Below are 16,122 nucleotides of genomic sequence, written 5' to 3'. Positions count from 1 at the left end.
TAATGAATGAGTTTGCCAGACCAGGCATGTACCTGTCTGAAGGGTCAGCACACCCTAAGGATAAGAAATGCCTGCGGGGATGATGTGATTCCTCAAAGAAAACCGGTGGCCATCTCCAGATCAAGGGGGACTGGATGCCAGACTGACCACAGCAGTGTCCCATTTTTAAGTTCAGATCACTTTTCTACAGCAAGGTCCCAGGAGTGGAACATCAATGGATATGAATGTTTTGAATTTCCAGGTATGTACCTTAGCCTTGTTGTTTAGTCAGTCACTGACTCTGCAGCCTCATGGACTGTAGCCTTCCAGGGTCCTCTGTCCATGGGATTTCCCAGCAAGAAATACTGGAGTGGGTTGTCATTTCCTTCTTCAGGGGATGTTCCCAACCAGGGATCAAACCTGGATCTCCCTGCATTCTTTGCCATCTGAGCCACCAACGAAGCCCTCATACTTTAGCCTTCCGGCCCCCTAACCTCCTTATGGTAGGCAAAATAATCTTAAATGCAGATCACATCATGCCCCCCACTTCTTAAGCCCAAGAGCTCTCCATTGTACTGGAAATAAAAGAAAAGCTGTGCTCTGGCCCCAGGCCCCGAAGGCTCTGCACTCAGCCTTACTCTGTGACCCTCAGCCTACAGCACACTGGCTTGCTCTTCTGGGCCCTCTCATTGTACCTCAGGATCCTCATATTTTCTCTCCCCATTGGCATGAAGACCTGTATCCCAGATCTGGCCTGACAGCTACCACTTCTGTCTCCTCCAAGCTCAACTCAAATGTCCCCTCAGGAGGCCACCTGAACAGCCCCCTCCACCTACACCCCAGCCTCTCCAGCAGACCTGTTGTGTTCTCTCTACAGTATCAACACCCTTTTATATGGCACCTCATTTAATCTGTCTTCATCATTAGACATCTGACACCATTAGAATGTCAATTCCATGATGCTGGTCACTGTTCACTGCTGTATTCCCAAACTCAAAACTTGCATTTGGCATGTTAAAGGGATTTTAATGAATTTTTTTGGAAAAATAATGAAAAACTGCTTTTAGGAGGCTTGCAGCAATTAATACTCCCATCAACAGTGCGAGTACTCATCATCTTATCTCTCGTTGAAGCAGTTTTCTTAGAACAGTGCTCAAGAGATGGAATTCTGGGGGACCCTCACAGCTTGAGCCCTGCAGAAAAAGCAATGGGATCGTTCTGTGATCCCTACCACTCCCGTCTGAACAGAGAGTAGGCACACTCTGGTACAGCCAGGTATGTTACAACAAGAGCCACCAATAGGATTTTGTTTTCCCATCCAGTTTAAGTGTAGCCTGAATCTTCATACCTATTATGTAAGTTGAAAAAAAAAAAAAGATTCCTTTCTGTGGCAACTAGACTCCAGTGAACTTTTTAGACATATTACATTGAGTAAAAAATAGGTGAATAATCAGCTCGAGTGTCTGGAATGTGGATGGGCATCACTTCTGTGCATTCTTATCACAAATTATCCAGTTTTGTTAATATTTTGAATTGCAGAACCTTTATTAATCTGTTCACTGATGACATTAAAATGCATATATTTCTGTACATTAATTTTTTTAAAAGAACTTTAGGTTAAAAAAATGTCTTTCAAAAATAATTGATTTTTATAAAAAGTATTTAGTATAGAGAATAAGCACCTTTCAAAGGTAAAAATCCCTGTGACACAGATAATACTAATCAAATCTCCCTTTACGTGAAAAGAATTTCTGTTTGAATACAAAATAATACACTTCTTGTCGCCATCTTTTTCAGACAAACCTTCAGCAACACTCAATTTGGGGATCACACTTAATCCAGCTAAGTAATGATTGTGTGTCTGTTCTTCAAAAGAAGACACCAAATACAAAGTTTCTAGCTTAAAAATAGCACCACTGGAGGAAAGGGATACGTCTTTTAAGTGCAAAGTCCCTCAACAAGTGATTTACCAAAATTCATGATAACTAAATTTTGAGTGGTTGATTGTTATAACCTTTCTGTAATCTGGAGTAGAAAAGAGAATACAATTGAAAAACAAAGCAAAACAGTAACTTTGAAGAATCAGCCCATACACACACACACACCCCTGCCAGACTGTGCTCTTAGTTGCATCACCAGTCAGCGACCTCTACCACAAAGGGCGTTTTCACATCTATCTTGCCGCTGTTGACGATGGAGCAGTTGGTGAATGGGCGGTCGTGCCAGTCAGTTGCCTGCAGTTCTATGGAGTGGACCACTGTCTGGTGAGAGAAAAGGAGACCCATGGATCACTTCTGACCAGCAACTATGATGATCAAGAGGTAAAGTCAATGTGAAGTCTGAGCCCTAGTGGGAAATAAGTTTTCATTTTTTATGATTACAAAAACCATGCACGCTAACTATGGAAAACTTAGGAAATCTATATATAACAGATAAAACTTACCTACAAGCTTGCTAATCAGTGAGCATATTTGTGTGTTTCCTCTCTTCTTTTTATTAGCAACCTAGCTCTAATAAATACTATTTCTATTCACTTGTTACAGCCCAACTTAAGAGTTAACATGGAATTGGAGGTAATTTCATTTCCACTCTGTAAGAGGTCTAAGCATAAGAAAATGAGCCAGAAGGCAGATTTAGTAATGGAGCCAGTTCTGAGTTTGCCCATTTTAAAGCTGACTCCAGTGATCGACATGTTGTACGTGTGTGTACCCAGTCACTTAGTTGTGTCTGACTCTTCGCAACCCGATGAACTGTATGTAGCCTGCCAGGCTCCTCTGTCCATGGGATTCTCCAGGCAAGAATACTGGAGTGGGCTGCCATTTCCTCCTCCTGGGGATATTCCTAATCCAGGAATTGAACCTGCATCTCTTGCGTCTCAGCTCCTGCATTGGCAGGCCGATTCTTTACCACTAGTGCCACCTGGGAAGCTGAATCTACAGGTTGAGTCTGATGCTAATGTAATCTCTACCCCACGGGCTTCCCTGGTGGCTCAGACAGTAAAGGATCCGCCTGCAATGCGGGAGACCTGGGTTCAATCCCTGGGGTGGAAAGATCCCCTGGAGAAGGGAATGCTACCCACTCCAGTATTCTGGTCTGAAGAATTCCATGGACTGTATAGTCCATGGGGTCACAAAGAATCAGACACGACTGAGCGACTTTCACTCACTACCCTGCCAATGGTATAAAGACCCTTTCTCTACTCTGGATGGTTTCACAGCCCATGGACCATTGTGTCTCATACAAGGCAAGGACTAAGCTAGTAGATCTCTCATGAGTTTCTAAAATAGGTTGAAACAAAATAGCAACAAAGTTTCTCAGTGCTCTGGACATGGTGTCAGCTAATCCACACTATGATAAGAGATCAGCATTCTTCTAATAATAATACATATTTCTAAATAGATTGTGTGTTTGGATTCTTATGTGCATATGTGTACCTAAAGCAGCAGCTACACACCTGAATTACCTATGGCAGCTTAAAAACTGCTTATTTAATGGTTGAAATGGAAATTTCTATGTTGGGTATATTTGACCACAATTTTTAACATGCTTGTTTGCAGGCCCACCTGTGAAGGTTCTGATTCTACAAGTCTGGGGTGCGGTCCAATGTTAAGAAAACCACCTAGACAATCTCTGGAGGGTCAGGGGATGGAAGTCAGGAGATTGTGAAAATTCCTTGAAACTGTATGATACACACACTTTCTTATTTTCCTTCTAGAGACAGTTTATAGTTTTCAATAGTTTCTCAAAGTAGTTTATGACTCATAAAATGTTCAGGACTATTTGTCTAGGACCAGGAAGCAGATCTCCCAGGATGCATGCCAATGGTGGAGGGAGGTTAACACAGCCAACCAGGACACCAAGACATAAGATCCAGAAGATCAGAAGGAAAACCATGACCGGAAGAAGGAAGCCCCAGATGCGTACTCTTCATTTTTCTTACAGCCTAGGAAATGGCAACCCACTCCAGTGTTCTTGCCTGGAGAATCCCAGGGACGGGGGAGCCTGGTGGGCTGCCGTCTCTGTGGTCGCAAAGAGTTGGACACAACTGAAGTGACTTAGCAGCAGCAGCAGCAGCATTAAAGTGAAAGTGAAGTTGCTCAGTCATGTCCGACTCTTCGCGACACCATGGACTGTAGCCTACCAGCCTCCTCTGTCTATGGAATTTTCCAGGCAAGAGCACTGGAGTAGGTTGCCATTTCCTTCTCCAGGGGAATCTTCCAGACCCAGGGATTGAACCCGGGTCTCCCGCATTGCAGGCAGACACTTTACCATCTGAGCCACAAGGGAAGCATTATGTTGTATTCAAAAATGCTCACTTGAATCAGTTTACATTTAAAATACTTGGAATCTGATTAGACTCAGCAGTTTTAACATATGCATAACTATGTTTAACTCATTTAAAAAGCAGTCAGAGGCTGGAGACTAGGATTCCTTGCTATTTGAGAATACATTCTTTTGAGGACACTGGTTTATGAAAATGTAGGCATGTCCTTCACTGTGATGGGACCTAAAGTGATATATTAAGTGACATTTCTTTGCCCCCTTTGCTTCTCATCCCGCTTGTTATTTCATCATCAAGTTGTGTCCAATTCTTTGGGACCCTGTGGACTGTAGCCCACCAGGCTTCTCTATGAGATTTCCCAGGCAAGAACACTGGAGTGAGTTGTCATTTCCTTCTCCAGGGGATCTTCCCAACCAAGGGATCAAACCTGCATCTCCTGCACTGGCAGGCAGATTCTTTACTACTGAGCCACTTTGGAAGCCCTGTCTCACTTGCCAATGAGAATTATTTGACAGTTCTGGTTGAACACATCTTTGCCTTGTAAGGGAGGTTCTGAGTCAGCCAGCTCAGTTCCTGCCCTTTAGTTGGGAATGGAATCAGAATAACAGGTAGAAGTTGTGGGAGAACTACAGTGAGTGAGGTTAGTTTATTTGCATTTGGATGAGTTCACATGAAAACAATGAAATACAGCAGAGGGAAGGGACTCAAGGATGCTCCAGGGTTGTATCGGGCAGGCCTTACAGCTGCCAGTTGAGGAGCTGGAAGAGCATCTTGGGGCAGCTGCTAAGGAGGAGAAATGCAGGGAGTGGAAGAGAATGAGGATTTTAAGAATTCTTCCTGTGGATTATGAATTGGACCCCTTTGATGTTCTTTCAGACACAGGAGCATAAATTTGAATTCTCTTTAGGAATTCTGGTGGTTATACTGTGTGCCTCTGAAAGCGACTTATATCTGTACTGAGCTACGTGGGCTCAGAGTTTTTAAAAATATTTTAAATGGTGGTAAGGAACACATGGAGAAGAAAATAGCAACCCAATCCAGTATTCTTGCCTGGAAAACCCTATGGACAGAAGAGCCTGGCAGGCTACAGTCCATGAGGTTGCAGAGAATCAGACACGACTGAGCAACTGAGCACAAGAAACACGTAACGTATAATTACCATCTCAGCCACTTCCAAGTGTAACTTTAAGTTCATTAGTTTAAGCATATTCACATTATTGCGCAACTAAATCTCCAGAAGTTTTTCATCTTGTAAAACTGAAGATTCTTAGAGATGCTCACTGAACACCAGCTCCCCATTTCTTCATCCCCCAGCCCCTGGAAACCATCATCTTGCCTTATGTTCCCAAGTACTTGACTACTTTAGATTCCTCATTTGAATGGAATCATACAGTCTTTTTGTGACAGGCTTACTTTACTTAACAAGACATTCTCAAGATTTATCCATGTTCTAGCAAGAGACAGGATTTCCTTCCTTTTTAAGTTTAAATGATATTTCATTGTACCTACAGGATTTCATTTGGTTACATTAAAATGAGTTTCTAATTATATCTAATAGTATGATAAATTAAGGACTCAACTTCTCCCCCAGCTTCTGCTCCAATACTCCTAACAATTAAAATACCGTGTGTGTCTGTGTTAAGTCGCTTCAGTCATGTCTGACTCTCTGTGAGCCCATGGAGTGTAGCCCACCAGGCTGCTGTGTCCATGGGATTCTCCAGGCATGAACACTGGAGTGGGTTGCCATGCCCTTCTCTAGGGGATCTTCCCAACTCAGGGTCTGAACCCACGTACCATATATACTTTATTCACCTCTGAGGAGGCCAGTCAGCATATAATTATGGCTCTCTAAGAAGCATAATCTGAGAGCAAATCACTAAGAGTACTTTCATTATAAAGCTTTAGATGAGAAAAAATAATATATCGAGTTACCATTCCATCGAGGACTTTTCCAAACACCACATGTTTGCCATCCAGCCAGGTGGGCTTGGTCAAGGTGATAAAGAACTGAGAGCCATTGGTGTCAGGCCCAGCATTGGCCATGCTGACCCACCCAATGCCATAATGCTTCAGTCTGAAGTTCTCATCTGGGAATGTCTCCCCATAAATGCTTATACCTGGGTGAGACAAAACAAAAAGGGTAGGGTCGACAGATGTTATGCAAAAGTAAATTCTTCAAAGGGAAGTATAAGGTTTGAGTAGAGCTGGTTAAGAGAACCCTATAGAAGATGGGAATGAGGAAGACAGTCAAACATAAAGAGCAATTAAGCCGAGGATAAAATTTACTCCTTAAGGAAACAGCACCAGGGACCAAAAGAAACCAACAAACAAAAGCCTTAAGTATGACACAAGAAGGCAAGATGCCCTCTGGCCTCAAACGAAGACCCAGACCTTGACCAAGCAAGTCAGTGATTTCACTTTGAAATGAGAACGAATGGCAGGCCAAGACGGTATGGTAATGTCTGATGGAATGATGGGTAAGCCATCCTAGTGACCTCATCTCTGTCCTGAGGGTCAGGTCACTTGTCCTGGGTCACTCATACCTCAGCAGCCAAGCGAACTGCAATATGCCCTTAATATACACCTTTAGCCAGTCCTCATAACAGTCCTATGGGTTAGGTTCTCTCATTCCCATTGTGAATGAGAGACTTATCAAACTTATCAAATGGGAGCTTATCAAGCTTGAAAAAAATAAAACTTGAACTTCTGGCTCCACCTCTGGTTCTCTAAGCACTTAGAGCCTCAGTACTAAGAAACATAGTGCCAGCCTGGACATCATTAGGCTTGATGACTTCAGGGTACAGAGGGTGACAGCAACTGGGAGCAGCTGGGGAGCCAGCCTTGAGCCAGAGGCAGGCATGGGGGCTGGAGACCTAGCACAGCACATTTTTCCTATAAAACAACAGTTCTGACCATCTGCTCCATCCCCCAACCCTGAGTGCCTGTGACACCCAACTTCTCTACTGCAGGTCACCTTATCCATCAGTGGCCAAACTTAAAGTCTGGCTCAGTCAGCTCTCATGTTATCTCCTTCTTACTATGCAGTTCTTGTGAAGGACCAGGCAAAAAAGTTCCTTAAGACTTGGGTCTTACATGGGCATTTTTCTTCATTCACATACAACCAAAACCTCTTCATAGCTAACATAGTTAACTTTTCAAACAGGTTACCTAGAAAGTGTTGCTGTAGAGGAATAGTAAGGACATTTTGTGAATCCTGATGATTTTTCTTCTTAAGGTGTACATCTTGGGATATACAGCTTCTAAATAAATTAACTGGATATTTTAACAACTTCACTGCTTTGTAACTCTTATTTTATATTAATCTGAGTATTAATATTGAATAATTTAAGGAACCCTGCCTTTTTTTTTTTTTTGGTAGATGAGGTCAAATATAATTCATCTTCCTAAGGAAAAAAAAAAATCCAATCCTGGCTCAGTTAGAAGGAGCAGAAGTGAATACCAAAGGTAAGCAATTTATAGCTGGTTGGTAAGTGACATACGAAGTGGCCTGGCAGGAAAGTTCTGCCTACAGAGAGGTCTAGGCTAAATTTAAATGATCCAAAAGGTCCTATCTCCAAAACTCAGAGAATTTTAATTCTGTACATGCATGTGCACGTGCGTGCACACACACACACAAGGCAGAGAGAGAGAAGAGAGAAAGAAAGAGGAACAGAAGAGAGAACACTGAAGTTCCATCACCATTCCTGCCGGGGCGCAGGCAGGACCGCGGAGTGCCAGTCCCGAGGGGACCAGCACTGGAACCAGGCTTTTCCACCAGAGACCCAGCTCTGCAGCAGCCCCATTCAACCAAGTAACCTAAACATGTTCCTCTGATCCAGTCTACTTTCCCATACCCAGCAGCATTTCCACCGGTGTCTTGGCAAATCCAAGCATTTAATGACAGCCAGTTTGTTATTTTAAAAAACCATTGCAATAAACATAAAATCAACAATAGTGTTTGAAAATGGCTTGTTTCTTTAAAACGTTAGCCATTTACTATCTACCAAACCCAGTATTTGCTGAATTAAAAATCTTAAGTAAATAAAAATAAGTATATAAAGTACTTAAAGTACTTAAATAAAAATTTGGTATAGTTCCATATTGTATGTATGTTCAGGAAAAGAACTCACTACATTTATGAGAAAAAGACCAGGGAGCTGGGCAGCTGGAATCCTCAATGAAAAACAATAAGCTCAGTTATATTTGAAATTCTATAAACTGAATTATGGGTTCTTTATTGAATTCTAATGGTGTTGATAAAAATTAATTTATACTGTAATTGTGACAAGTGGTCTATTACTTAAATTTTTATTACTGCAAAAGCTAATGATAAAAAGAGAATTTTGAAAGAAGGAGGTAAATTCACCTGTGATCCTGCCACCTAAATACCAGTCTCATCATTCTGGCATGATGCTTCTGGACCACCACCACCACCCCACCCCCACCACCCCACCCCCGCCCCGCAAAATGCACTTCTGCAGCTGGCTGTCCCCTTCAGGGCACATGGCTTTTCAGTCTACCTCTCCTTGCTATGACAGACTTCTTTCCATACTGCTACATACCAGGAATCCAGGATTTTCATAAGTGCAAAACAGCCGACTGAATACATCTCCACTAAAGAAGGATGATGAATACCCAAGCAAAGACTGCTTAAAATTAGGAGGCCTCACTCATTCACACCTACCAAGATTTTGTTAGATGAGGCCCCCCGCCCCCAACCAAAAACTCTTATCTTTCTGGAAGAATTAAGTTTGTCTTTTTGACTTTGTTCCTTGAAGCTGGGAGTTCAATATGCTGGGCAAATATACCATCTTAGTCTTAGGTATCACTTGGGTAAGCAGGAAAGGAAAAGTTTAAGAGACAACGTTACCACCAGTGCCATCTCCCCGGGTGAAGTCTCCTCCTTGAATCATGAAATCTTTGATGACGCGATGAAATGTGCTTCCTTTATATCCATATCCTTTCTAAAGAGATTATGTCAATTGAATACACAAGCAGATATAACCCATACTGTAAGATAAACCCCAGAGTTTATCTGGAAATGACAAAATGAGAAAATTACACAAAATATCTACAGAACTACAGTAGGCACCTACAATAGTTTACTGACAGATATTTATCATTAGCTGACTGAAAAATAAATAAACTAGGGAAGCAAAATACTAACATGCACAAGTAAAAAGAGAGAAGTCTGCATTTTCACTTCATGACTGTTTCACTTTCTAGAACCTTGAGGAAACTGACTGCTTAAAGAATACAGATTTTATAGAAAAACAAAGTAAAATATTATTAGATGTCTCAGATTCATCTCATCTACTAATTTAACACTTATTTTCCCAAGTATAACTTTTTTTTACATTTACATTTTTTAAAAGGTATTTATTTTTAATTGGAGGATAATTGTTTTTTCTGCCATGCATCAACATGACTCAGCCAATGTGCTCTCCCTCTGGAACCTCCCTGCCACCTCCCACCTCATCCCACCCCTCTAGGTTGTCACAGAGCCCCAGTTTGAGTTCCCTGAGTCATGCAGCAAATTCCCACTGGTTATCTGTTTTACATATGGTGGTGTATATGTTTCCATGTTATTCTCTCCATTCATCCCCCAGAATACATCTGTATGTTTGGCTTAAAAGGAGGAAGATTCAATTCTGTGCACAGTTAAAGGGGATAAAACTGAGGCATACCTCTCCTGTTGCCAGAGCGACAAAATTTTCCACAGTCTTGGGCACGACTTTTCCAAAGAGGCCAATTACGATTCTGCCAACATCTTTATCTCCAATCCTCACGTCAAAGAAGACCTGCATGGGGGTGAAAGGCAGAGCACCAGGTTACAGAAAAGCCACAATACAAGGTAAGTCACGTGACAGTCTGAGAACAGACCCACGTGCGAGGGCCCCGGCCACCAGCATTTTATAAAGGAGGGGGTGAAGGAGCAAGAGATAAACTAAAGGAGTTCTGAAACCATTTTTGTGGGTGCATTTCACTCGCAAATATTCATCCACCAAACCATTATGGCACACCATCACTGAGTCAGACGCTGCGCTACGAATTGGGTTTAAAGTTGGACTCGGTACTGTCAGAATGAGCCAGTAACATCTTCAAGAATTCCTCTCCCCCAAGTACTGTCGCCTCGGTTCCTAGCTCTGTGGACAAAACTAGGGGTTGAGAGTGGAGACTACTGCTCTTCTGAAAGGTGATGATCCCCAGTCTTGGCAGGAGAAAAAAAAAAACTGGTGAGGAAAGAAATAGTCTAGCCGTCCAGATTTATTTTTTTGTAACTTCGAGCAACACCAAATTCCCAGTGAGTTCTCAATAGATGTCTGCTGTCAAGGGGCCTGTGAAAGATGATCAAAACACATAGCCCTGCTCCAAAAGGCCTGCCATTCACTTCCAAACACACTAAGACACGTGAGCCTCTGCTGCGTCCTAAGTACAGCAAACATTGCACGCTGGTCCTGCCAGAACCATTTACCCTGTACACTTGAGGCACCAAATCCAGTCAAGTTCCCAAAGTTGCCCAAGTAGAATGTGCCTTTTCTCTGTCACAGCATTTTAAAACAGAAGAGAGCAAGCACAACTCCAGAAGTCAGTCACTTCTTTCTTGACAGATATGCTTAAAAGTTCTCTTGAACTTTTTTTTAACTGTTTCACCTAAAACGAAATTATATATGTTCTGCTTCACAAATCACTGTGTTAAGATGATTTTGAGACAGAATGTTTGAAAAGGCCGCAGAGTCAAAGGGCATTCTGTTAGCAAGTTTAGATAATATGAACCAATTCACTATCTGAATGGGTAAAAAAAAAAAAAAAGACATTCAAGAGATGGCTTTAAAAAAATTTAAGAAGGTGTCAAAGAGACAAGATGTCATACAGTTTAGAAAAATCGCAAAGTAAAGACTGTCAGGCTTTAGTTCAAGACAAGAGCCTCTGCCAATACATCAGGACGTCTTTCATAGGATGATGTGATATTTAGTGTTCCATGTGGCATTTTGCAATTTTACATGGCCAGAGCTGCAAAAAAAAACTGTTATTATTATTTACATGCTAAAAGTTTAGAGAATACATAAAAGACCAGGCCCTTGAGATTGGGCAGTGCAGTGAATCGGACAATTCAGGAAGTTCCATTAATGCCCACAAGAGCCTGGCATGCAGCCTGGGGTAAAAGAAGCAGTTTTCCAAAGGGATTTCCAAATCAAGGTGTAAATTAAATAACAGGCAATAATGAAGAGGCTCCAGGACAAGAACTGGGTATGTAATCGTAAGGAAGCACCACATAAGCCTGCCAGACTTTTAAAATAAAGAAAAGAAAGCCTGTGAACATTTCAATGGCAAAGAGAATAAAATGTGGGAGGACAGCATGAGAAGATGAAGAAAAAGTGTCTATGTCACCCAGCGTAACTCTCCAATAACCATCTTGTTTTCCTACATGCAGCCTAGCACATGTATTAATATGATGTTTTTTCCCAAACCACAGCGTCCTTCAACTTCTTGCATGATGGCATGAAAATACAGCAGAGTTTCCCTAACTCTAATGGAAACGATAAAATCAAATCTTGTTAAATACTTGTCAAAGATCTCTGCAGCAGGCATTGTAAGGGTACAAGTGGAGGAAGTCCCTGTCCTCAGGGAGATTATGGAGAGAGACAGGCCAAGTACATGAACAGCCATAGCACAAGGCTGCGGGTGACAAGTACCCCAAGAACACTGAATATCAGTGTGCTGGAGGGATGCTGAGGGCTGAGGAAAGGTATCCTGACAGAGGTGTGATGGGATGCCAGCCTGGAAGGAGGGGAGCAGCCTCCGGGGACAAGAATGGGCACAAGCCCCACCTGGCAGTTCTTTCTGGAACCAAAGCACTGAGGCAGGAAAAGGGATCTCTGCACAGAGAAGCGACACAACCCTTCTGACCACAACAGGCTGGGAAGGAAGGCTCTCACCCATTTCAGAAGGTGGAGGAAGGATCTGGCTAAGAGTTCCAAGTTTTGTTAGGCAATACTAGGAACGTGAAAGACAGAATTTCAATTTGAAGCTGCGTTCACCTGGACTGCGATTTGTCATGAATGTGACTCTCTCTGTCTAGGCAATTTCTACCTGAAGGGGTGGAAATGGCATTTTTAGATCCCCAGTGCCCAGCACAGTGTTAGCTCAAGCAGATACTTAAAAAAAAAAAAAAAAAAGGCAACACTGAATGAAGACCAGGGCATACACACACCTAAACAGATGGTAAGGTGGGCCTGGGGTGGCCGCCAGGCAAACCCTCTTACCCTGAGATCGTCTCTGACTTTTCTGCCTGTCATTAGGAACAGGCCCTGTGAAAGGGAATGAGGCTACAAAGTCCCACAGAAGAGGAAGCACAGAGATAGTCATTGTGATGGGAAGTCAAGTTTTACAAGAAGGTATGTACAGATAAAATTTCATAGTTAGAGGTGGTGATTATCTGTGGAGATCAGAGCAGGCTTCCTGGAAAAGGTGGCGCTTGAATTCCACATTGCACTTCAAGAGCTGGCCCTTGGTCCCTCCTTTTTCCCCTTGAGGCTGCCCTTGAAAGTCATCTGAAAATTACGGGGCACTAGAAGGTGAGAGCCTGGTGGGCTGCAGTCTGTGGGGTCACTGAGAGTCGGGCACGACTGAGCGACTTCACTTTCACTTTTCACTTTCATGCATTGGAGAAGGAAATGGCAACCCACTCCAGTGTTCTTGCCTGGAGAATCCCAGGGATGGGGGAGCCTGGTGGGCTGCTGTCTATGGGGCTGCACAGAGTTGGACATGATTGAAGCGACGCAGCAGCAGCAGCAGCAGCAGCAGCAGCAGCAGCAGAGGGTGGGATGAGGCAAGAGGACCTCACAGAGCCTGCTCCAAACCCTTGTAGGGTTAACTGTGCTTCCATTTCCAAAGTAACTGGGGAAGACACCAAGTGCAGGAGCCTCGAGGTCAAGGAAACTGTTCTCACACCAGCTCTACCACTTATTGGCCATGGGACCTTGGGCAACTCCAAGCCCCGGCTCCTCATCTGTACCTGCCCTGCCACGGGAGGATTAATAAGATAACACAAATAACACTAACAGCTGACCTCTTAAATCAGGAACTTCAATCAGGGCTAAGCACTTTACCTGCTCTATCACATCTAATATGCAAAACCTTGCCAGCAGGTATTATTTCTATTTCCACTTACAGAGGAGGAGCCTCAGGCATTCTTGGTAACTTGTTATTACCTCAGGTGAAGCCTCTTAGCCACTCTGAGAACTGCAGAAAGTGACAGCTACCTGTGACTTGAGCACAGCTGGAAAGATGGCAGCATTATTTTCTACACTCTCAGGTGCCTGACGCTGCACAGAGCCCATGGCATCTGCTGGAAAATGCAAGGGTGCAAATGCCAACTGGGTGGATTTTGAGACCAGTGAGTCTCTGAGACTGGGCAGGAGGCTGAGGTGGTGGCCGGCAGCAAGATTCACAGACAAGAAAGGGCCCTGGGAGAGACAGCACTTCATACCTCTCATTTACAGATTCTTGTTTTCAAACACAATCAGAGGAAAAGCTAAAGACTGCTGGGGAAAACATACAATACACTAGAGTGATGGCTAATTCATCTACTTGTCCACACTCAGAAATCATTTTTAATATTTCCACTTCCCAACAGAGTAGCTGTCTTAAAATGCCCCACTGAGAAAGTAATTCAGCAGAGTCGAATCTGTGGCAGGACATGCCTGCACAGTTAGTTTTTAGAACTTAATGACAAATGGGGCGGGGGAGAAAAAAGGAGATAGTGGTAAGTGACTATTCCAAACCTAGAGTGCATGAAAACTCACTCAATGACAGCACCCTGGCTAAGAAGCCCCACTCTTCTTCCCTGCTCCCTGAGGTTCCCAACCACAGTTCATTTATCACCGCACCCTGGCAGCAAGGCCTTCCTGTTCACTCCTCACTCTCAGGCTACATCAGGTGTTGGGTTGTACCTCTCCCAACCTGTGTCCTCCCCGCTCCTCCGGTGGGGTCTGCAGTGGAGGACTGAAGCACCCAACACTGTCATTTCTACTGGCAGGGGACCAATTGTTAAGACCACCTGCAGCTGCTCCTTCTTCCAGATTCTAAGACACTCCTGCCAGTGGGTTTTCCAGAAGTAGTGATGACGGGCACCAAATCACTCCTTTCCTCCCTCTGTCTCTCCGGGCATCCTCCCTCATTTTCTAACCTTGGGTAAGCCTGCTGAAAAAAAGACCTGAAGCTGTTACGGAGGCAGTCTAAGGCAGATCTCCACCCCACCACCTCCCATCGGGATTGACAGGCTGGCCTCGGTCATGCAGGGGCCTCCTGGGCCTCGCTCAGCAGCATCCCAAGCCCTGTGTCTACTCCCCAGTCTGAAACGCGCACCTCTCCCTCCCTGGCGGGGATTGATGGTGGTTCCTAAACACGAAAAGGACAGTCCTTGGTTAAGCAAGGCCACGTAACGCCCACCCTACCCCAAGCGACAGGGGCTGGACCTGGGGCTCTGAGCGGCCGGGTGACATCCACGGGGGCGGCCCAGCTGCAACCCCTCCTCTCGCAGGGCGCTTCCTTCGCCCTCCTGCATTCTTCCTGTTTCTATTCCCAAGTCCCCGCCACGCCGAAGGAAGTCCTCGGCTGTCTCCTCCCTAGAGAAAGGGCTCGCCGGTTCCGGAAGCTTCTCCCGGTTCGGGGGCTGGTGGCCACGTCGGATCACCAGCCCAGGAGATGACGCTCAGACAGCCCGCGGGGGGGGGGGGGGGGGGCGGGCTCGGCCTAGCGCCCCTAAAGTCTCCCAGGAGAGCGAGGGCGCCCCCCTACCCACGCGCGCGCGGGGACCCCCACCACTACCACCTAGCCCCGCGGCGACCTCCCATCCTCTGCGCCTGGGAAGCCCCCTGATCGCCGCCCCTGCCCCTGAGGTTCCAGTCCCCACAGCTCCCCCATCCCCCCGGGCGGCACGAGGGGAACTTGCTGCCCGCTGCCCGGTCACCTTGGCCGTCACCGAGGGGCCTCGCTTGCGGAAGCCCGAGGCTCCCGCGGACGGTACGAGGGCGCTGAGCCCCACGCAAAGCACGAGAGGTAGCAGCGGCCAGAGACCCGGGCCCATGATGAGCGGAGGCGGCGGCGGCTGCGGCTGGGGCGCGACCGCAGATTCCTGGACTGCCCGCGGGACTCCTGGCCGGCTGCGCCTGCGCGCTCCCGGCTCGAGGGGCGGGGGTGATGGAGACGCGGCTCTCCGGGCAGGCCCGGAACCTCGGGCGCCTCCTCCCAGGTTCAGCCCAGCGACCCGAGCTAGGGACTCGGAGAGGCGCGCCACGGAGCGCGGAGCCGAGTCCAACCGCCGCGCGGGTGCAGGGTGCACTGGGCGCGGGCATCTGGAGCAAGCCGGCGCTGCTCGGATGATGCCTGATCGGTCCGGACCCTTGAGCTGAGGGATGCAGGCTGGGGCATCGCCGGGAACTTACAGCGTAGACGCGTATTAAACCTGATGGAAAGTCGAGGACTCTCCGGGCTCCGGGTCATCCTGGCATCTTGCTTGCCGCGACGGGTCCCCCTCTGTGACCGCAGCTGCCATTGGAGCCGAGCAACCTCTGCCAAGCCTGCCAGGTTCCAATGTTCCATCAGAGGCTTTAGCTAAGTTCTGGACTTCTCTCAGAACTCTTGAGACCCTGGATGTTTCTACTCGATTACACAGGACGAATGACCTCTAATTGAGATTATTCAAATTGGGGATATACTTTTTACAAACTTAAAAATTATGTTTAGAAATTAATGACATGGGGAAATACTCATATTTTTAAATGAAAAACTCATGTTGCAAAATCGGACCTCGATTGTGGCATTTTAAAAACGGAAAGAAATGTACCAAAACATTT

At 45.4% G+C, this 16,122-nt stretch overlaps 1 protein-coding gene and 1 long non-coding RNA gene across 2 annotated transcripts; one reads left to right on the top strand and one right to left on the bottom strand.

Annotated features, from left to right (window-relative positions):
- The first annotated feature begins 541 nt into the window (after positions 1-541).
- On the top strand, positions 542-12,441 carry LOC138441149 (uncharacterized). Its single transcript, XR_011257266.1, has 3 exons — positions 542-2,300; positions 7,641-7,726; positions 9,871-12,441. It is a non-coding gene; the product is annotated as an uncharacterized lncRNA (long non-coding RNA).
- Positions 1,495-15,591, bottom strand: PPIC (peptidylprolyl isomerase C). Its single transcript, XM_069591678.1, has 5 exons — positions 15,237-15,591; positions 9,949-10,062; positions 9,132-9,225; positions 6,194-6,378; positions 1,495-2,240 (listed from the first exon to the last, which is right to left on the bottom strand). Exons 1-5 carry the CDS (start codon positions 15,351-15,353, stop codon positions 2,112-2,114), a joined length of 639 nt encoding a protein of 212 aa, XP_069447779.1. The 5' UTR covers positions 15,354-15,591; the 3' UTR covers positions 1,495-2,111.
- Positions 15,592-16,122: the final 531 nt, after the last annotated feature.

Source organism: Ovis canadensis, chromosome 5 (assembly GCF_042477335.2).
Source record: "Ovis canadensis isolate MfBH-ARS-UI-01 breed Bighorn chromosome 5, ARS-UI_OviCan_v2, whole genome shotgun sequence".
In the NCBI taxonomy this organism is placed as follows: Eukaryota; Metazoa; Chordata; class Mammalia; order Artiodactyla; family Bovidae; genus Ovis; species Ovis canadensis.
The sequence above is the reverse complement of the archived record's forward strand: the minus strand, read 5'-3'. Positions and strand labels throughout refer to the sequence as shown.

Coding starts and splice junctions, on each gene's coding strand:
- PPIC (XM_069591678.1), bottom strand. CDS start 15,353: ATGGGCCCGGGTCTCTGGCCGCTGCTACCTCTCGTGCTTTGCGTGGGG. Junction 10,063..15,236: donor GCCCCTCGGTGACGGCCAAG/GTGACCGGGCAG, acceptor ACCCCCATGCAG/GTCTTCTTTGACGTGAGGAT. Junction 6,379..9,131: donor CCGGGGAGATGGCACTGGTG/GTAACGTTGTCT, acceptor TGTCTCACCCAG/GTATAAGCATTTATGGGGAG.